Source organism: Thunnus albacares, chromosome 17, assembly GCF_914725855.1.
Source record: "Thunnus albacares chromosome 17, fThuAlb1.1, whole genome shotgun sequence".
NCBI lineage: Eukaryota > Metazoa > Chordata > Actinopteri > Scombriformes > Scombridae > Thunnus > Thunnus albacares.
In genome coordinates this window covers 1,758,842-1,781,551 of record NC_058122.1, presented here as the reverse complement: position 1 = coordinate 1,781,551, position 22,710 = coordinate 1,758,842, and the positions used below count along the sequence as shown (strand labels likewise).

Genomic DNA, 22,710 nt, shown 5'->3' with positions numbered 1-22,710 from the left:
CTCAGCACCAAATAGCAGACACACAAAGTTAGAGACTAGCTGGTGAGCACAGTGGAGCATGGGGGAGACCAAAGAGGGAGGGTGAATATTGGACCTATGTTCATAAGGAGGCAAAAATCACAACTCCAAATGAACAATAATGTTTCCCTGTGTCTGCTGATATATAAATATGCAATTATTGTGTTCGGTAACACGTTAGCAATAACAACTTCATAAGGTGTTAAAGATACCCTGTGGGTTTTTTTTGACTACTGGTAGTGCTATAGAGAAATGTTTTGGTTCCCATTTTGTTTGTTTTGTCCATGTGCATGTGGAAACATAAGCACATGTGCAAGCACACAGGCATCATGATTCACATCCTGGTGAATCCCAGTTCTTGCTATTCATCTGATCTGATGGTAGTGACACACCAGCAAAGGCAGGGAAGAAGAAGACTGCTAGTAACCAAACATCAATGTAAACAATGCATGATTTAAAATATTTTTAAAAAATAGGCTCTGGAAATGTTTCAAGAGGAAGGAGATGCATTCAGAATGTTTGTTAGACCTCAAGGGTACACACAATGTGTTCGAACAGAAACTTTGTTCACAACAAAACTCCACAGGGCAGCTTTAATGTCAATGTTGTGTTTACAGCCTGGTACACTGTCCTCAAGTGGTCAAAGATCAATTAATGGAGCTTTAAAGATGACAATAAATGTTAAAAGATGTTGCAGTTGTGGAACAGCAGTGTGCTGTTTACACGTCATTTACTACTGAACAAGCCCTCCTGTTCATACAGTGTCACACACGTAAAGTGCAGATACACATTCAGTTGATAATGATGATTTATCAAAACTAGAAAGCTCTTCTTGTAGCATTTGCTATCAAACTCACACTACAACATTTCTGTCTTTTGGGTTGACAATAGCTCATAAAGGAAAGTAAAACAGTCCACACACACTGAAGCTAGCTGGCCATACTTTCACTAAATTCTTGGAAACATGCGTTCATGCTTTAAAAATATGTCATGCTTGCAAGGCCCCAGTGTCAACAAGCATTCATCATTTCAAGTACGCTTGCAAGGGAGGAATATTGAAAAAAAAAAACTCTTTAGGGAATTAGGAATTCATAAGCGTAATAATATAGATAATATATGTCTTTGCCTACTATACAAATAATGACATTCAAAGTATATGGGGGGGTATCACTACTCCCTTTACATGCAGCTGCTTCAAAACTGCACCAACAAACTACTGCAGGAGGGTTTTGTGCAGCTCACATTCTATCCAAATATGTTTGTTTTTTTTTAAAAATCATGCATCTGATACACAATCCCTTGTTTCCCTTTTTCTCTTAAAATTGCAGCCTCATTTTCTGACACTTCCAGCTGAAGTTTAGGATTTTTGGCTGAAGCTGCAGTGCAGGGAACACAGTACAGAAAATAGTTCAATGTGCTTTACGTTTATAAAATATAAAACAAATCAGAAATCAGATGATTTTGAATATTTGGGATGGCTAATCATCTGCCTCCAAACATTCCGTAATGCAACATGAACAAACTGGCCTCTAGTTTCATGGCAGTTAACAGTGACTTTAATCTCCTGTTTGTGCTGGTCCACACTGCTGCTGATGTTGGTTGATGTTGTTGTGTTATGAACACTCTATCTACTTTGACTACTACACCACTTGACAGACTGCAGACCAGTCTTTTCTGTTATCTGGAGAAACTCTGGACTGAACAGATTGACAGTCCCTATAATATTATACTGATATTATATAAGAAAAATATAAAGTCACTGTCTCTGTCATCTACAACGGAATGTATGTATGTCATTAAAACAGTATGATATCACTGTACAATGACTCTCTGTGTTGGGAGAGGGGAGTTACTCCTCACTTTGTCCTCATAAGAAAACAGCATCCTCACCTGGACTTTATTCATTACATTATCCATCAAATCTATTATATTACAGTATTTAAAACTAAGCTAATGGTTAGCATGAAAATTCATTCTTGGCCTTAAAAGTAGTAGTTTGAACAAAATAATCCCCTTAGGAGCTGTGCAAAAATTACTGGGGTGGGGAACGAGGCTGAATCCTTTAATTGATTTTTTTTTTTTTAAATAAAAAAATACAAGGCCCTCTCCAGTGTTATTCTTATTTTTCTTTGGACCCTTCCCTTGACTTAGAAAAATACCTCAATACTATACACTACACTATGCCTCAGTTAGTTATTTTTGAACAGCAGCTGGGGGTAAACATGAGTTTGTCTGGAAACTGATAGATTTCAGTAAAAATTTTATACAACTTCTGTTAAACTGTGACAAGTAACACCTGCACACTTAATCCAAGTCACAAAATTTCATTGATGATGTTTTCTAATAGCTTTGCATCTACGTGATGTGCGTATAATTACTCTCCTTCAAACTGTGACAAGTTTCATGATATCAGTAGCTGAAATGGCCGACAGAAAGACAACCGATACAGCTCATTATTTTTAATTAGCTCCACCTTTTCAGTCTTGATACTGCCAGCTTTGCACATACCGCTGTGCCACACCACCGTGAAAACAGAGTCCTCTAACACCTCATATGACGACTAACAATCATCAATCTATACCCCTGAGCCTTGTAAGTATTTGAACAGCAGATGTGTACAACCTCAAACCTTTGCATCATGTTGCAATAATGTGATTAGAGCACAGAAACACAATGCCAGTGTATAACTGTTGAAATACTTAAAACTACTGGTAACAATTCACATTCCTTGGATTTATCAGAGCTTGCACAGAGATGCTGAGGGTTACAGGTTGTCTACACAGGAGGCATTTCTGTTTTTCAGTTGTCTGTCTCACATATGAACATATCATTTTTAATTTAATCAATACAGCTGTCTACACAGGCTGCGTAGCTCATTGTTGTCTTGCACTGAATGCACATTTTAACACTTCAAGTGTATTTTCTTCCGTTTTACGCACATAACTTGTGAGTATCCTGTGTTGATACAGACGGAGGACTGAAGGTGCTGCTGCTGCTCTGCTGATGTGACACTTTTGCAGCACAGCCTGGGTAAACATTTTGTTAGTCATGAGTAGTCAGAACAAACAACTACTGTAAAATGTCTTCACCACATAAAAATTTAGTCAAGAAAAGCCTAGAAAAGTCCACTGAGTAGATGCACTTGTATTTAGGGATACCCGCAGGCAGCTATTGTCAAATTCCCTGTCTTTCTATCCTTTAAATGTTCTGTCAGTTCTGGTTAGGTAATACTGTGTCTCTGCAGAAAACCCATTCTGAGTTTCTCTCCTGTTCAACTGAAAACTACTGCAATACACATGTTGAACAAGAACATTAGACAATACATTGTCTAATGTACCTGAGGCCCCTCAGGAAGTATTTTTTTCTTACCATATCAAGTGATCTTAAGAGGCAAAAAAACCTGCCTTGCTAAGAGTTTCCTCTTAAGACTATTTATGAGGCTGCTGAGAGGAACTTAGGAGCCTTCTCTACTATCCCAAACTTTACATCAATTTAGAAATTAGTTTGAGTTACAAAATACTTTCTGAATTACTCTAAAAGTGTTTTCAGACAGTGAACAATGTCTGCTGCCTGTCTGCCTCAATGTTCTGTATTTTGAATGGGTGGCAACATAGTGCAACTACCCCACCATGACTAGCTGCATCCTGCCAACGACCTCCAGGTTGCGACTATCCACTGCCTCTAATCTCATCATGTAGCTATACGGAACAGGTTATACCTCCAAATGGTGGAAAGTCTTATCAATATGATTAATATGTTTAGCTAACTAATATAATAAATATTGTTAATTGGCCCAGACCGGATGTTCAAACTTCAAAACCAATGTTTGTCCAGGACCAACTAACACTATCTACAACTACATAACTAAACTAACTAGTGTAGAGGTTCAGTAAACTTAAACTAGTGAAATGAGTTCCTCTGTCTTTTACTTGGTGTGGTTTCTGTGGTTACCATGGCTAGCTGCAGGCTCAGATTGAAGAAAGATCAATCGTCACCTGCTCACACAGTCCTCCTGGCACTCATGTTCATATTAGAAATAAACAGAGGCAGCAGCAGCCACTCACTGTCTGAAAGTATCTTTAGATTTTGATTTCACATATTTATGTTTTTCTCTATGCTCTTCTCACTGGTTGGAAGTAGGCAGGGCTCATTTGGAAAAAGGTGATGTCACGCACTCTAAAGCACCAATCAGGAATTAGGAACATTTTAAATCAAAATCTGATGACAGTTGTTGAGTTGTTGCAAGGACACTGTATATCAAATGTGATGAAACCACACCTTCACAGTCCTGATGAAGCAGAATAGCTAAGTTATTTTAGTGTTAAACTCTTAATAAATAATGACAAAGTAGAGTTTTTTCTTGAAGTCAAACTTGTTGCTCATGTAGTCATGAATATTTAATGATTTAGAGAATGCTTAAGATTTCAAACCAAGTTCTCAGGGGCTTTAAGGCTGTGTTCAAGCTGACATCAGCACTTCATTCATTCATTTCAATGAGGCCACTGCATTGATACAGTGGGCCTCCTAAGAGCTCCATCCAAAACATGCCGGGACGTTAGGAGCCAAACAGTTAGACCCAGCTCAAAGCATTGTAATGCCATCCAGCAACTCACCATGTTGGCTAATCAAGTAAATGCAAGCACATATTGCTGGTAGATTACTTTGTAACATGAATGGAGTAATTCTACTTTCTTCGCAGTGCTTTGTCATCTGATAAGCCTTGGAACTCATGGATGTATTACTCAACCTGACACTTTTTTCCAGACATCAAAGGTAGTATTTCAGAAAGTTATGTGAACCTAATCCCATCTGAACATGTGTTGATGGTAAAATGTTTTGATAGTTAGACTATGTGCAAAGTCAAGAAATTGGTTAGTCAAAAATTCTGAGTAAATTCATTGTACCATGAATTGCCTTGTTGTTGAGAGATGCTATACAAATGAACTTTGTCTTGTCTTGCCTGTATGTATGTTGTATAATAATTTCAGAGAGGGCAAACATTTACCTCATTCTCTTCTCCAGATTCTACAAATGAATATGATCTACCCGCAGGCTACCGGGTTTGAACCTGACTGTGTCAACAGGAAGTGCAGCATGAGGCAATACCATCCCCATCTGTGAGATGGATCTTTTCTTCTATTTCCTCTTCCTCGACTTCCCTTCATTTTCCTCAGAGGTCTGAGGACCTGCATCCTACATCATCAGTGCTCCTCTTCTTCTTCTCACAAGCATGATGAGTCTTTGCCTTGTCTGTCCTTTTCTTTTTGTACAGTCATCCCTCTTCTTTCTCATTCTAGTAACCCACTCCAAGGACTTTCTTCATGTGCTCGTACACCACATAGGAGATGCTGACAGCAGGAATGACTTTGAGAAAGTTGGGGGTGATACCACGATACAGGCCTGGTACGCCTTCATGGGAAATGATGTATTTGAACTGGCCCACCATGGTCAGCTTGGGTTTACCCTCAGTGATGGCTAATAGAGGAGGAAGGATAAAGGTCACAGAAGCTCATATAAGAAGCAGGTTCATTGTTGGATTATTGTTTACTGAATGTACAACATATCTCACCTTGTGCCTGCATGCGCGTCCGAATGAGAGCGAGGGGATAGGATGCCAGCTGGCCGCAGGTGCTGGAGATTGTACCACAGCCTAGCAGGACCAAAACACCTGGATCTGCTGAATCTACACAGTACCTCTGGAGCCAGGCATTCTTCAGAGTCTGAAAGGATGAGCAGTGAGAGAGAGTTGAGAAAATAACAAAAGAAAATAATAATAATAATAAAAGGGAGACGATTGGAGAAAAGGAGGATTATAAGAGGGAAGATGAAAAAAAGAGAAGGGGGATAGAGAGTAAATAAATTAGTTTATCTCAAAAATATGAACATTTATTTCATTGTTGTCCAAAAACTGTAAAAAAAACAAAAAACAAAAACCCACATCATTGAGTCACTGACTGTTCCTTCATTACCATGAACACACTCACACTGTTTATTTTGAGTCAATCCCACACACACCGTCCTGCTGCCAGAAATACTCCCTCGAACACCAAATGTGGATTCATCCACCACTAAAAATTGTCTCAACAAATGCTCCACTTCCTCCTGTTTGAGTAACATTTGTTAAAAACTACAGTGGCCAGCTCCTGGCCTTTGGTCTTTGGCCTACAAATTCCAGACCCATTTGGTGGCCTTTCCACACATGTACACACACCTCATACACAGCCAAGTCGATGCCAGCATAGGGGATTATGCCCAGTGTATTTGGCAGGTAGCCCCTGTAGAAAGCCCGGACTCCCTCCGTCTTCAGGATCTGTCTGGCACAATCAGCCATACCTGAGTATTGCCCTGTCTTCCTTAATGTAAGACGAGTCTTCAGCACCTACCCAACAGAGAGGAACAGAAAACGTAAGAGGAGGGAACACAATAAAAACATGGTTAAAAGAGTGACAAGCAAGATGTTATTCTTCAATTGGACAAAGGAGATAAAACTAGTCTTTGCATTATTTCAGGGTACAGAAATTGCATCAAGTCGACATTTTCCAGCCATCCATTTTCTGCTGCTTATTGGGGTCCAGGCCACAGTGGCAGCAGGCTAGGTAAAGTAGTCCAGACATTCTTTAACTTTGCCATGTCCACCTGCTTCTTCTAAGAAATCTAGAGGAGTTTGGAGATGAGAAGGGGTATGTAATCCCACCAGTATGTTCTGGGTTTACCCCAGGGACTTCTCACTTCTCCAAGATGGACATGCCCAGAAAACCTCCAGATGGAGGCAGATGGCTGAATCACCTCAACTCAACGCTGGGTTCTATGAGCTCCTTCCAGATGTCCAGGCTCCTCACCCTGTCACCAGGGGTCAGCCCAGACACCCTGCAAAAAGACTCATTTTTATATCTGCTTTCTCATTCTTTTGGTCAGTACCCAGAGCTGAAGACCATGGGTGAGGGCTGGAACATAGATCCACTGGTAATTTTAGAACTCTGCTTTCTGCTATCAATCCCCATTTGTTTTTACCTCAATCCTTTTATTTTCTAGTGTTGATCCTTATGTTGGATGCTGCAGAGTAAGGTGAAGTGAGTTGGGGGAAGTCTTGTATGTTCAGTTTTGTTGTAACTTCTCTACAGCATAACAGCACTTAAGATTTTACAACATGTGGATGCACCTGTGGTGTCTAGTTTGTACAGTATGCTTTATCATGATGGTGCTACTTCTTTTGATTCAGTGTCACAGTAATTCAAAGACTCAGGATAGGGTTTACTGAAGGTTCACTAGTCAATGAGTCTTATAGCTGAAAAATTACATTTGTGCTTCTACCTTCTCACACATAAGGCACTTGTTTTCAATGTGCTTGTTTCAACCAGAAATTGATTTGCATGAGTTTAACACTGAATACAATAAAAAGTGTGTTTAGCCCATGAAACGGTTGCAAGAAATGAGCGAGTTTGCCTTTCAGCCCCATCTTAGTTCATCTTGCGATTAAAGATGTACATAACAGAAATAATATAAAGAGAAAAGAACCAGATAAAGGAAACATGAAAGAAACCAATCAATGACAAGGAATGACTGAGGAATCAACATTAATTTCAAACTGACTGACCTCCATGGGGTAGATGATGGTCTGGGCAGTGGCTCCTGCCAGTGAGCCAGCAATGAACCTCTCTTGTACCCTTAAACTGCCCCCCTCTTTACTGCCTCGGATCAGCCACTTGATCTACAGTAAGAGAAGAGAATAAGGAACAGGAAGGGGAGCCATGGAAGAAGCTTGTTAGAGGGCCACAGAGGTGTGATAGTGATACGATGCAACATGAGAGAAAGTGCAGAGATATACACAGAAAAATACAATGGGCCTCATGCATGAATGTTTTCCTATTTTCTCTTATATATTGTATAGCAATAAGAGGAAAATAAGAAAATCCTACATGGGATTCAACAAACACCCTTAACTGCCTGAACTCATAAATCACGACTGTCAGTCTGATGAATGTCACCTGTTCATGAGGAGGTGCTTGTTAGTGAGATGTGATCATTAGCATAATCAACGCCCCTAAAATGTCCATATAAGGCTCCATGTTCCTCTCCGTTTGTGGGAGAGTTTCATTCACAAAAAGTTCCTGAAGAGTGAAAAGACAGCACAGCTTCAAGTCCTACTTTCAGACACCTGAAAACAAACATTTAGGAGTGACAGTAGGAAACCCGAAACAATTAGTAAATATGAATCCAGCTAACATCATCAGAGCAGCTCTGCACTGTGACAGAAATAAAGAGGGAATGCTTTGACATGAAGTTAGATGCTAAAAACATCTTTCTAAAGCAAAGCACTCCGTGATGTCATGTGACAGTCACAGAAATATGAGAGGAGAACATTATAGTCTACAGGTGATGTTACACTTTCAGCTGCAACACAACATAATACTGGACACAGACCTGCAGTGACACAGAGGCAGCAGCTGTCACAATGAGAGAAGTTTCTGAGCCACTACTGAAATGTAGAAGTTGAATATCCCAATAAAAATCATAAAATCTACAAACCTTTTAAATAAATTGGCAGCCATGATGATAAAAATGAAACAGAAATACAATATAAACAGAATATTTGCATTAAGTTTGTTTTACTTATAAATTAATTTTTTTGTTAATTTCCGTATCATATCTAAACTCCACATTAATTCAGATTAGGACATTATCATTGTAAGTCAAACAAGTGTTTTTCCCCTGTGAGGAAAGGCAGAGATGATCTATTCATTACACCTTCAACAGGTCCGGAACACTCATAAATTTTGTTTGTAGTATGAGAAAATTGATGAATGCCACAAATGTTGAAATCACTCGTATGTGCATTTTAAGAACAAATCTTTTTGTATGAGTGCTTCTTGCATGAGGCCCATTGTTTACAAAAACCTGTCAGACAGTGAGTTTGATTATCTCTGTGTGTTATCTGTGTCATTTTAAATGTGTTGTGTGAAAATACACAGCACATCTAAAATGATGCAGAGTCCTTTAATTTTATCTGACACAGGGGAACCATTGGGTTGACTTAGCAGGCTACCAGACAGATTTTCACTTTGTCACTGATTAATTAGAGTGCACTGACCTGTTCATAGGCCATGAACTTAATGGCAGATTCAGGGGCAATCTTGAGGACATTGATGCCATTTCCCCTCCAGAGTGAGAAGACACCTCCCTCCTTGACCATCCCCCTCAGCCCTGACCACAGATTATTCCCCTGAGATGTAGAGCCATGTACCTTGACACACAAAAATTGCCAGGTCAGTTGTCTTTTTATAACCTGTGCTAAGTTGGAAATGTTGCTGTAGGCTTGATGGCAAGACTCTGTGGTAAGACAAAGATGGTGGGTAGTGTGTACATCCAACCTCAGTCAGGTACAGGTGCAGGACAAAAAACAGAATACAGAGGAAAGGAGATGTTGTTTGCATACTGAAATTTGCAAGCTACCAAAATATTTATTTATGCAACAATATTTGTCCAATTGCACAAAGTGCATCCATTAAAATTTTGGGAGCTTACAAATTTCAGTGTTTTTAAAACCTTTTTTCGCTAACTAACTAGTTTCGCTAACTGTTTCAACCCAAACAATTGTATGAGAGTAGTGAGAGTGAATGAAATTAGTAAAGTTGCAGGTCAGAAAACTAAAACAGTGAGCTAAAAGACATAAAACTCTGTAAAGCTGAGAGGAACTGCAGAGTTGGGTGATAATTGTCCGTTGGTTCATCACTATGAGTGACCCCTTTCATAAGCAGGTAGTCTCGTTATCCACCATTTATATAAGAATATTGATAATAGTCGCTTTAACACTCTTCAAGTTCAATTAAACCACACTTAAAGTAAAATAATTCTAGTGTGGAGACACATTGGTATTTATCTTTTCAGAAAATGAGTAGTAGGTTTTCAGATGCTGCTGATCAATGCCAGTCACTCCTGTAAGTGAAATGGCTGCTTTCTAAACAGGCAGAGCCAACCTTGCTCTGTGTTTTTGCTGGGAATGCTCCAACCACCCACCTGAACTACCCACCATGTACTTTATGAACAGTGCAACATTTGAAGGACAGCATGAGCTTCAGACTCTAGACTGACATAAAATTACATTAACTAACAGTTGATATACAACTGTTCCAGCTGTTATTTAAATGTCCAGCAGTACTATTTTTCACGATTAGAATCAGAAACAGGTTTATTGCCAAATGGGTTTTCACATACAAAGAATTAGCTTTGGTCTGATGATGCAACATAGTGCGAGGACAAAAAAAAGTCAAGTACTGCAAAGTACAAAAAACATAAGTGACAAATTAACAATAGAAAATACGAAAAAGTGTTATAAGAATAACTATGATATGTGTTTTTTAAAAATAATAGATCTGTGCAGTTTTGTGCAGGAATGTGCACACTATTGTCAGGGAATGTGCAAAAGTTCATACTATGCAGTATAAAGATATGTGCAATACAGAATATGTGCAAGATGTAATGCTAATGTAATGCTAATGTAATATATAAGTCACATTTCATTGTGCTTCAGCATGCTGTTTGTCAGTTTTACAAAGGAATTAGATACCGGGAAGAAACTCTGAAGGAAGGCAAGAAAAATAGAATTTACTGCTAGTCTGTTGCCATTAATCTGTATTTCTGTTTATTTTGTCAGAGATAAGATAAAGCTAAAAATAGTGATTTAACCAGTATCTCAGTGCAGAGTTCGCCAATTTACAGATTTATGATCCACATTTTTGTGGACACGTGTCCAAAACTAAAATGTGTTCCCTTCAGATACTTAAAGCAATTTGGGGTTCAGTGTCTTGCTCAATGAGACTTTGACATGTAGTGAGAATTAGTTGGGTAAAGGACCACCAACCCACTCTAACACTGGAGCTACAGAATGGATGGTTTGACCTAGGTGGGCCCTAGGAACGTAAAGTTGGTCAGAACTGTCTATGAAAAAAGACTAAAATTCTAAAAGCTCCTTTGGCCATTGTGTATGCACTTTGAGGCAGTCCCTAACTTCACATAATTTTTCGAGTTGCTATCAAGTCACACAAGATTCTCAAAGGTATGGGGAAAAAAGCTTAAAACATTTGCAACATTAGTCAAACTTTATCCTACACTGTCCAACAAATCTGATGAAACTGATGAAAGGTTAGGATCAACCTTGCTTATTGTCTGAATATTAAACTTAAAACTATCAACACCTGTGAATTTTCAGCCTACAGCCTATTTGTTTATATATTGGCACATGTCAACTGTGATGAAATATTAGTGATCAATATGAAATATATGATAAATATTAGTGCAAAATTCAGTGTGTTGGCACATTGTTTTATACAATTTACAATATATAACTTACATTACAATGCTTGAAAAGTTCCTTCATCGTTCATCTTCTAGTCTGTGTATTTGTGGGAGTGAAACTGAAATGACACACCTGTAGGAAGACTTTGAGGCGGTCCAGAGGAGCGGTCCCTGTCCGGGACACTGCCCCTGCCATCGCTCCAGCAACCAGCTGCCGCCACACCAGACCTGACCGCCGCTCCCGCTCTGAGAACTCATCTGGCACCGTCAGATGTTCCCCAATGTCAAACATCTTGCAACAACATTAGAAATTAAAGGGCCAATCAGTATTTGACCCTTAATCTGCCTTATTGTGAAATTATGCAAGTTTCTTTGAAGAAAAATACCACAGTATACAGATTTGCTTCATCTTCTTTACCACCACCTGCCATATGTACCAAATGACTACACAATCTACATCTTTCTTTACAATTAAAGGTATGGATGAACCACAACACCAACTAGCTATGTACTGTTTAACCACTGTCTTCTCCTGTTTTGTTTTGCTATACTACGTATGTATTGCTGCTGTTCCCAGAGGTGTAATGAATGTAAATACTGTCAGGATGTTATCACTGTTATTATTATTAACTGGAACATTACTATATGATGACTCACATGGGAGTGTTTCCAGTGGTGGACAATCTCCTCCATGTTGTGGAGAGGATTGAACAGGAAGTGATCTCGCCATTCACTCCAGTCAATGGTCATAGTACCATCCCTGTCCATACTGGGAGAGAGTTACAGCAGAAAATCAGAACACATATAGTGCCATCAACAGATCATTTACAGCTTCCAGTTTCATGCTTTAAAACACTGTCAATACTTAATCTCTCACATAAATAAACAGAAACCTCCCAACCAGTCAGTCAGACAATGTCTGTAATCAGAATATCAGGTACTAGAAGGTTAGAAAACAAAGTTATTTTGGACAACAATGACAAAGTTGGTTGGTCAGTTTGCCATCCAACAATGGTCAAAAGCAAGGTATCCTGACTACTGCTGGATAAATTGACATCTGCATGAAAAAATACTCGGAATTCTTCTTCTGTAACATGTCATCAGTTAAAAATCATGTTTATAAGCAATTCTCATAAAATTAGGGAGAAGTCATGAAGTATAAAACTGATAAAACAATGTTAAGTAAGTTTCTTCAGCTGTAAAAGACAGCTCGTCCTCACAAGAAAAACGACAGTACGGGTCTAAAATTCAGCCAGAAAAAAGGCCTATAGTTACGTTTACGCCATCTAGCGGCCGTAGTAATTATGACGTAGGATGTGACGTAGTTCAAATGACGGCAATATAAGGTGACTTCTTTATTAGGTAGAGGTAGGTTGGGAGAGGCAAAAAGGCAAAAAGTGGACTTTGCCGCAGGAGGCCGCTGTTCGCTTCCCATTTCCAACCAACAAGTGTGATGTTTCCAACTGCCAGTCGGAACATTTTTTCAGAAATTGTAACAACATGGTGTTTGCTGTTGCCATGACAACAAGGGTTGCATAACTTTAGGGAAGTACTAACCACGTTTCAAATGATAACTTTAACCCAAACCATAATCTTTCCCTATCCCTAAGCAAGTATTGTTTGTGCCTAAACCTAACCAGCCTAACCTTAACCACAGAGTCGCCACATCATAAAACATCATCATTTTTTAACAGTGATTGGTAACGGTTTTGGAAAGCGACATATTACACTTCTATGGGTTGTTCTGAAAATGCTACAATGGGTCGTTCTGGAGTGCAGGAATAATCGACCTGTGTAAATGTGGTCATTTAATTATGAGGATGTGTTGGTTAAAGAGGGTCTCAAGGACCCCAAACAGAATGGTTAAGTAAAGTTCCTGCCATCAGGAGTGAACTGTGGGACACCTGAAACATTCTCCTCTCCTCTTAGAAGAGCACATTTGCTTTTTTTGTTGTTGTTACTTTCTGTCTTATATTCTGCTATCTCTCTCGCCCTCTCTCTCAAATTCAAATTCAAATAGGCTTCATTGGCTTGACAGATCAGAAACCTATATTGCCAAAGCAGCACAGAAAATTATAAACATTGACAGATGATTAATAATTATACAATAATATGCAAATATAAACAATAATGTTAAATACAATATAATAAAAGGCATTTTTACATATGTAATCACACAGAAACATTTACTACAGAGCTTGTTTCTCTCAGATTTAATATATTTATATATATTTAATATTAATATATTTTGCAGCTATTACTGCACATTGACTTTTCTCTCCACATAGATAGGACAGTTTCTGAAGATCAGGAAGGTGGGTAAATTCAGGATATATATGATTTATTTTTTCAAAGAAAACTTCTCTCAAATCCTTATATTTGTCACAGTGTAATAGGAAGTGAGATTCTGTCTCAACTTCTCCTTTATGACAAAGTGAACACAGCCTGGCCTCCCTGGGGAGCCCTGGGTACAGATCTGGTGCCCTGGCTTCTGCCTGTGACCGCCTGTTTCTATGGCCAGGCTGTGTCCACTCAGTCTGTACATTGTCAGCGTTTTTCTCAGTTTTCTATCAGTCACGGTGGTCAGGCATTCTGCCACCATGTACTCTCTGTTTAGGGTCAAATACAATTCTAATTTACTTTGTGATATGGTGGTTTCGTTCCAATATTTGATATAATTTTCTTTTCGTTTTGAGATGATTTGGTTGGGCCAGATTGTTTTTAGTGTGTGTGGGCAGAGCTTCAGCAGCGGCTGGCAGAGGGGACTCTGATCTTTGTTCAACTGGTGGCACTGAAGGGCATTGTACTGGTAGGACTGGGGCTCGCTAGATTGGAAGTGTTTATAAAATTTGATGGCTCGCTTCTGAATTTTAATTATTAATGAGTATTGACCAAGTTCTGCCCTGCATGCATTATTGGCTGTGTGTCTTCAATTTTGTTTTCAAATCATTCATAGTAATGGGGAAATCTAGGGGGTTCTGGTTGTCTTTGAATATCAATTCCATATTTAGTAGTTTTTTGAGTATTTGTTTGGTTTCTAAGTCAGTTCCTGGTGGTTTTGGCCCAAATAAGGTGTGAAAATGTTGAGTCCATATGTCTCCGTCTTGTATGAGCAGCTCCTCAGGCTCAGATTGACAGACAGAGTTCCACTGGTCCCAGAAGGAGTTCGACTCTATACTCTCTTCAAGTAGGCACAGCTGTTTCTCAGTATGCTTTATCTTTTTGGTTCTGATTGTATTTTTATATGTTGGAAGTGCTTCACAATGCTGAAGACTTATATAATTATTTGTAGGATCTCTGTGTTTCAGGTTAGGTAATTTTCTAAGTTGTTTTTTCAGGTTTTGACATTCTTTGTCAAACCAGTGGTTCTTTTTTGTTGTTTTTCTTTTATTTGTACGTAGTTTCAATTTAGCTTTATTTGCTGTTTTCTTGAAGATGTCATTTATATTTTGGACAGCCTCACATATGCCTTCAGTAGTGGGAGGTTAGGGGTATTCTATAAACTCTTGTAGTAATAATTGGTATTGCTCAGTGCTGTCTGGGGCCCATCTGTATGTCCTGGGTATGTTGAACAGCTTGCTGGGTTTTGTGTGTGTGATATTGTTGTGTTTGAGGAAGAGGGTGATTTGGTTGTGGTCTGATAAAGGGGTTTGGTGCTTGACTGTGAATGCAGTGAAAGAGAAGCGGTCCATGTCTGTGATCATATAATCTACAGTGCTGTTGCCATAAGTTGAACAATAAGTGAACCTTCCCAAAGAGACCTCTCTTACCCGACCGTTGACCATATACAGACTGAGGCTTCTGCACAGTTGTAGCAGCTCCCTCCCATTACTGTTCATCACGGTGTCAAAGTTGTTTCTAGGAGGCAGATGTAGGTGAATAGTAGGAGCTTGCTGGCTGATAAAACTGTCTCCTTGACTACTGGTGACTTCAGGTTGTGCACCAGTCCGGGCATTAAAATCACCACAGATTATTATATTTCCCTGCCCCTGGTAATGACATATCTTTCTGTGTAGGGATAAGATCCCTTTTTATTTTCAGCCAAATATAGTTTTTTTTCGATTTTGAGAATTTGAAGTGAATTGTGTAAATTTGACTTGTACCATATAATGAGTCCTCCTGAGTCTCTGCCTTGATTTAGATAATTTCTGGGAAGCGGCAATAATCTCTCTGTAGTTGGGAGGGCAGTGTGTGGGTACATCACCTCTACATCATGTTTCTGATAGGATTATGATGTCATTATTAATTATAGGTTTTGCTCTTCAGACCAAAGACTGAGGAGTAAAGACCGTGGATATTCCAATAGCTTATTTTAAAAGAACTCATTAAAATTCTCAACAGAAGATGAAATAAAATAAAACAAACACAGAAATAACTTTTACGCAAGTAACCTTGAAGAACCTATTAGAGTGAAATATATTCATATTCATTACATTAATTATCTAATGCATGAAATATTTTCTTATTAAATTAGTATTTGTTTAATTTGAAAAATGGTGAATTGTAAAATAGTAAGAGATTTTTTTTAAAATAAATAAATATGTGAAAAAAAAGAAAAATTGAGATTGAGCCACACTATGTTAATATAAGAATCTCTCTCTCTCTCTCTCTCTCTCTTACAGACACACACACACACACACAATATACCTCTGCAGTATTTTGGAGGCCTGCTCCATGGTGACCTCCACTCCAAGCTTGTGCAGTGAGTGTTGGATCTCCCCCACATCAATTCGACCTATAAAACAGAACAGAATGTGTTTTAATCGTTATAAGCAGTGGCCTTTGTTCAGTCCATAGAAAGATGATAATCAGTGTATTCAGTGTAAGTAGCAAGAAGTGGCAGAGAACTAGAGTGTGTGTGTGTGTGTGTGTGTGTGTGTGTGTGTGTGTGTGTGTGTGTGTACACGTGTATTATGTGGATGTTTGTTATGCCCACACCATCATTGTTGCGGTCAAGGTTGTGGAACATGAGCCACAGTCTCTTCTCATGAGCACGCAGGTACTGGGAGAACTCCTGGAAGTCCAGCAAACCATCATGGTTGATGTCACTCTCCAGGACTATCTGTGGGTACAGAGGGAGACTGTCAGTCATTCAGCAGGGAGTAGAGGGGTAAAGATTAAATGAAGTGGGTAGAGATAGTGCCGAGGGCGTGTTGCTAATGGAGACAGCACGGAAGTAACAGGGGTCAGGGGGTGTAAAGAGTGCAACACAAGTGCGGAGAGAGCAGGACAGGATGTAAGGCACTGTGCTCTCTGTGACAGTCAATATGTAAACAACAGCTTACCTGACTCCAAACATAATTTCTCCTCTCTTGATTAGGACAGAGAGAGAAAAAGAGAGAAAAAGAATGCAAGATCCGCTCTTCTACACAGAAGGGTGGGAAAACAAACACACTTAACTTTTTCTGGTTTCTGCTCCTTATTTACAGCTTTCTGTAAATAAGAAATTTAAAAAAAAGAAAGTATTTTTGTATTCTATATTGTTATTATCTCCTCTTTCTCTCATTGCCTGTCTTTCTGTAATTTTTCTTTTTTGTACAATGTACTGGGACACTTGAGATCGTGCACCCAAAATAAGCATACTTACTTACATATACTGTATATATATATATATATATATATATACACATATGTGTGTGTGTGTGTGTGTATCCCCAAAATTATTGGTACCCTTTTATTAAAATAATTCACCATTCACCCTGAACAGTGTTGAAATTAACAGATATTTTATTATAAATGCATGTCTATGTTTGGTTTGCAGTGGAACAAAACAAAAAAGTTGTGAAAATAACTGAATTCATGTTTATTCTACAAAGACATTCTAAAATAGCCTGGACAAAATTATTGGTACCCTTTAGAAGTTGAAAGAAATAATTGATTTGTAGTGATACTTTAAGCAGACTATTGTGTTTTAATTAGTATCACAGCTGTTTTCAATCTTATAATCACTCCTGCAGCCAGTTTAAAAGGAGAAAATTACTCACTACACTACTCACAACATGGAAAACAGACAGAAAACTAGAGAGTGGTCTGAAGACATCAGAAAAAAGGTAATGGCCAAGCATGGTCAACGTTAAGGTTACAAGACCATCTTCAAAGAGCTTGATGTTCCTGTGACCACTGCTGCCAATATTATTACGAAGTTTAAGGCCCATGGAACTGTAGCCAACATCTCTGGATGTGGTTGATCAAAGTTCAAGGAACAATAGTTTCAAGTTGCGAAATCTGTCACTGTCTGAATGAAAATGGGCTCCATGGTAGAAGACCCAGGAAAACCCCAAAAAAGCCAGACTGGACTTTTCCAAAATGCATGTTGACAAGCCACAGTCCTTCTGGGAGAATGTGCTTTGGAGAGATGAAACAAAATTAGAGCCTTTTGGTAAATCACACCAACCTTATGTTTACAGAAGAAAAAAATGAAGCCTTCAAAGAAAAGAACGTAAAGCCCACTGTGAAACATGGAGGAGGCTCAGTGATATTTTGGGGTTGCTTTGCTGCCTCAGGCACTGGGTGCCACTGTGCAGGGCTCAGTGAAATCAGAAGACTATCAAGGCATTTTGGAGTGAAACATACAGCCCAGTGTCAGAAAGCTGTGTCTTAGTTGCAGGTCATGGGTCTTCCAGCAGGATAATGACCCCAAACATACATCAAAAAGCACCCAAGAGTGGATGAGAAGAAAACGTTGGACCATTCTGAAGCCTGCTATGAGTCCTGATCTGAATCCCATTGACCATCTGTGGAAAGAGCTGAAGAGCTTTTGTGAAAGCTGGTGAAAGTTGAGCACACAAGTTATTAGGTTTTGTTGCAAATCCTGAAATTTTGTAAAGGATTTCCTAACATTGTGAAATAGACATTTTTGAAAAAAGTATATCCCATAATTATGTAGTGTTATGTTTTAATTATCACATTCCTGTGCATTTCTTGTTTTCAGTTCATTAAAATTCTGTCACATGTATTATATCATTTGTGCCTGTAATCAACACATTTTAATATATTTTAAGGGACCTCTTGAGCTTCTCAACTCTCAGATGTATGAAAATGTTCTGTGGTTGGAGCTCAGTGCTGGGAAATACTAAGCACCTTTGAACATAAGAGCCCTCAAAAGTCAAAGGAATGCTTTTGGCTAATTATCTGTATGCCACTCTGTATGTGTTTGTGCTTGTAAACTTGTGAGAACCAGCAGAGTTTTAGACCTTGTTAGTGAGGACATTCTCGTAAAGTGAATTAAGTTTAGCTGGTGCTCACTTTTTCATGGTGTCCATGTAAAATCAGCCTTTTATGACTGTAATATTCATTAACAAGTCAGAATAACAGGAGTTTTTCCCAGTCTCCCAGTTCTGCTTTCATTTCTGCTATAAGAGGCATCCTCATAACCATTCAAATAACTGTCTGCTTTGGGATATGCAGATATAAGTAGATCATAGAAAGGATGTGACAGCCAGACTGACAAATCAGTTGTCAGCCAAGGTCAGCAGTGTTAGGTTTGTGTTACACTTAGACTGTTAAAATATTTATCCACAAAGGGTTAGATTCCTCTGCAAACTGGGGCAGGTTGTCTTAATATGGTGTTATAACCAGGCCACTCAAATTAGTATTTGACCTGTAAGAGATTGATTAATGACATGAAATGACAGTCTCACCCAAAGGACTTGACTACACTGTTTTATGGTACTATTACTATTTAAAGGCAGTAAAATGGTTTATCTTCTGTAGTCTGTAGAAGGGTCCTAAACATTGTTTCAAATACCATAGTACAGATGATATTAAATAGTGCTGTATGTACTGATTTTTGGGTGCATTTTGGCTAATAACATAATATATAAGATAAGAATGATATATGATTATTATTAATCAGAAAGTAAAGTTCATTGCTATATTCTATCAGCAGGTAATGATACTTTTGCCCAATGTCAGGGTCCTGGTATTGTGCATGCTGGCTCACTTTCACACTGTCATGGCTTACTGGGTCACTTGAGTGGAACGGAGGTGTTGTTAATGTTATTAGTAACACCTGTGCTTTTCCTACTATGACAAGTTAAAATGGCTGCTGTGAAGAAGGTCTTCTGGGATACATCTCAAAACTTTTTTGACTTTTCAAAACAATGTCAGAGCTATGACCTAAAAATGTATATTTACTAAGTATTTTTTTAAGTAAAAATTGTTTGACTCACTAAACCAAAATTATGAGATAAGTCAAAATTATAAGAGATATAAAGTCACAATTTTGACTTTGTACCTCATAATTTTGATTTACCATGAGTATTTTAATTTTTATCTTCCTAATATTTTTTTCCCTGGCAGAAATGGGCTTCCATACAGTGTGCACTGAGGCAACATCTCAGCCACTCTGTGGAGACAAACTGAAAACTTCAAGCCATGTTTTGAAAAACTGAAACTTGGTTTGAAAGCTTGAAGAATTGAAAAACTGTAATGGAACGTTTTTTTCCTTCAGTCTCTGTACAAAAATCCTCTGGCAGTTAGTGGCTGCCATGGTTGTAATGGAGAAAACAATCATGTAACCCCACACACTGCTTTCAGAACCCATACTTTATTGAACAGCACTGAGGGGATGTATTGAAAAAGTCTTTTAATGTAATTAGGAAGGTTCAGTGAGTGAAGAATGGATTTTTGTTTCCTTTCCTATATGTCTTTTAGCCTTGGAACACAGGAGCATTCTTTATGAAAAGAAAGCAGATTTTGCCATCCTCAAACTCCTTGCTCCAGGCTTTCACTACTCACACCTCCCACATTCCCGACTGACTGATTCCTGTCCATCCCCTCTTAACAAACAGATTTGGATTTGATAATATTATACGCATATGCTTTGTATTATTGATACAGAACCAGCTAAACATCTCTTCATTCAGCATATTCATACAAAAGGTGAATATATTTACAAAAAAGATTTATTAATAAAACTTATGATTAAGCAAGAAATCAGTTTTTAATGTTTGGAAGAAATTCCTAAAAATGAATGAAGACCAAACATGCAAATTACTTCTAAAGGTTCTTGCTAAATAATAGCTACGTTCATATTGTAATATCATAAAAAGATAATGGTCGTGTCTGTCTCTATGATCGCAAGACAAACTTTATCTTTCTGTTTTTAGGTCTTATGTTGCCTGTCTGTGATTCTACGTCAAGATTTTATTGAGCAATGACCATTGCAAATGGACAGATTCCACAAATGATACAAGTCAAAACACTAGCTGCCTTTAAATTGAACTTGCTGTATGTTTTTCAGATGGAAAGCAGAGATTTGGCATTCAGGTAGTTAAACTTATGAGAACATTGTTGCTAAGCATCCAACAACAAAGATGATGTCATCTTGCTCTATTTAGGAACTGTTTACAATTTGTACCACTTTAATGAGCAACCAACTGAAGTTGGCATTTTAAAAATGGCAGAGTTGTTAATATAGACTCTCCAGGCAACAAGCAACTTCATTAGATGGTAGCTAACTTGCCAAGAGCACATGGTCCTCCCTTTGGTGGAGAGAAAATTCAAAGAAATTGTTTGGCCAGTATTTATTTAATTTTTTAGATCATATTTAAACCACGTGTGTAAAGCTTTCTTAAATTCAAGAAACCTTAAACACAGTACTGTAAAATTTAAATCTAACAGCCAGACTGCAACATCATGCAGTACATTTTACCGTAAAACATACTGCACATAGAAGACAAATAACGGTTATTTCTTTTCAGTGTAGGATACTTCAGTGACACAAAAAGCCAAACTTTCGCCACTAGGGAGATATAATCTGATATGAGGCTAATGAACATATGGAATAGATTAAAAAGCCAGGGGCCCCTCCCCTCTCTCATCCTTCATACAGTATTTAGGCTACAAAGAGTAGCCTTGGCCACTGGTTCTCAGACTTTTTCACATGAAGGACCCCTAAACTCACAGAAATTAGACCACAGACCCTCATTTGATAAGATTTTGTCTCAGGGTCCCCTATCTGATAGGATTTTTGCTTTTAGATGTTTTATTACAGACAATGTATGAAACCCATGACCAAAATAGTTATACATTCAGTCATTGTGTTATTTATGGATGGAATTATAGTGAAAATAAATTATTCCCCATTTTGCTGGGGACCCCCCTGGAATTCCCTCAAGGACCCCTGGGGGTCCCCACACCCCACTTTGAGAACCACTGGCTTAGGCTGCAGGTTAAATTGAGATGAATGGATTTAATGGATATTTAGTTTTATAGTGTTCTGCAACATTTCCACTTCTTGCATTTATGAAAAAATAATGATAGTTTATATGTTTCCATAGTTATAGTTCAGTATTCATTTGCCACTTCATCCCTGCATGTCTCTTTACTGTTATGCCAATAAAGCAGATTTGAATGGGACAGAGTAGGCTTGAGGTTGTGTAGAAGCAAGTGCTGTGTGCATGTGCACCTTTCCCAGTAACAGCCACTGGCTCCTGGGATAAGTACAGCGGTCGTTGCCTCACCTCCTCTGCCTCTCCCTGGTGTAAACCACGAGCTGCCAGCCCGGTCCTCAGTTCACTGATGTCCACCCTGCCATCTTTATTCAGGTCCAGCTGCTCGAACAGCTCCGCATATCTTTTCTCTCTATCGGGGTCCAGAGACCTTCCGCTCTCTCCGTTTTCCTCGTTTCCTCCGCGGCGAGTCTGGGCGCAGAACCGCTCCTTGTCTTCGCCCATGTGAAAGAGGGAAAGCCGGTTTTCGCTACTGGTCGACTGTTTATTTCACAGCCGAGCATAACACTGTCAGAACCGTAATGAGTGCGAGGTTTGTTCTTGTCTCCAGAGCGGACCGCTAGCCTACCTCACACCATAACGGGAGCACAGCTAAATGGAAGAAATATTCTACTGAGAAACGTCCCTCCCGGATAGATGGATGGATGGATGGATGGAAGTGGTTTAGACGAGCTCACGTGAGATTAATCCCCGTGTCAGTTACATACTGTGTCACATCGGCACGCGTAAATCCATAAACTCAGTCAGATGAATTAAAGTTTCCGTCACAGGAGGAGCTCGCGCATGAAGCAGCCCAGCGCAGTTTTACCGCAGCGTATATCTGTGTGCGCGCGAAGAGCCTAATATTACCGCTACCAGTTTATACCAGGGTCGTTGTATTTCAAGCTATCTGAAATGTCAAAAATCTCCAATCAACACCAAGAGGAAATGACAAAAATACTAATATCTCCACATATTAATCCACCCTCTCTGACGCCGCGCGGCTCTACTGCATCACTCGATGCGTATGGGATCTTCAGCGCGCGCGCGCTCACAGCAATTCGCACGCGACAATCCAGCTCAGGGATGACGATGAAGAAGAGGTCTAATGCTGAGTTTAAAGAATGTAGCCTAATAATGGAGACATGAAATTTAATTGTTTGACCCAATCAATTAGCATCTACAA

At 38.9% G+C, this 22,710-nt stretch overlaps 1 protein-coding gene across 1 annotated transcript; it reads right to left on the bottom strand.

Moving 5' to 3' along the window:
- Window positions 1–1,292: 1,292 nt before the first annotated feature.
- On the bottom strand, window positions 1,293–22,710 carry LOC122967750 (calcium-binding mitochondrial carrier protein SCaMC-3-like). The gene is made up of 10 exons (XM_044332545.1): window positions 21,777–22,710; window positions 16,249–16,372; window positions 15,958–16,045; window positions 11,968–12,079; window positions 11,444–11,602; window positions 9,107–9,259; window positions 7,613–7,726; window positions 6,230–6,397; window positions 5,588–5,738; window positions 1,293–5,493 (listed from the first exon to the last, which is right to left on the bottom strand). Exons 1-10 carry the CDS (start codon window positions 21,987–21,989, stop codon window positions 5,312–5,314), a joined length of 1,464 nt encoding a protein of 487 aa, XP_044188480.1. The 5' UTR covers window positions 21,990–22,710; the 3' UTR covers window positions 1,293–5,311.

Excerpts from the sequence above, each read along its gene's own strand:
- LOC122967750 (XM_044332545.1), bottom strand. The coding sequence starts at position 21,989 with ATGGGCGAAGACAAGGAGCGGTTCTGCGCCCAGACTCGCCGCGGAGGA. Across the intron at positions 16,046-16,248 it reads CCTTGACCGCAACAATGATG|GTCGAATTGATGTGGGGGAG; the intron begins GTGTGGGCATAA and ends TCTGTTTTATAG. Across the intron at positions 6,398-7,612 it reads CCATCATCTACCCCATGGAG|GTGCTGAAGACTCGTCTTAC; the intron begins GTCAGTCAGTTT and ends TCTGTTGGGTAG.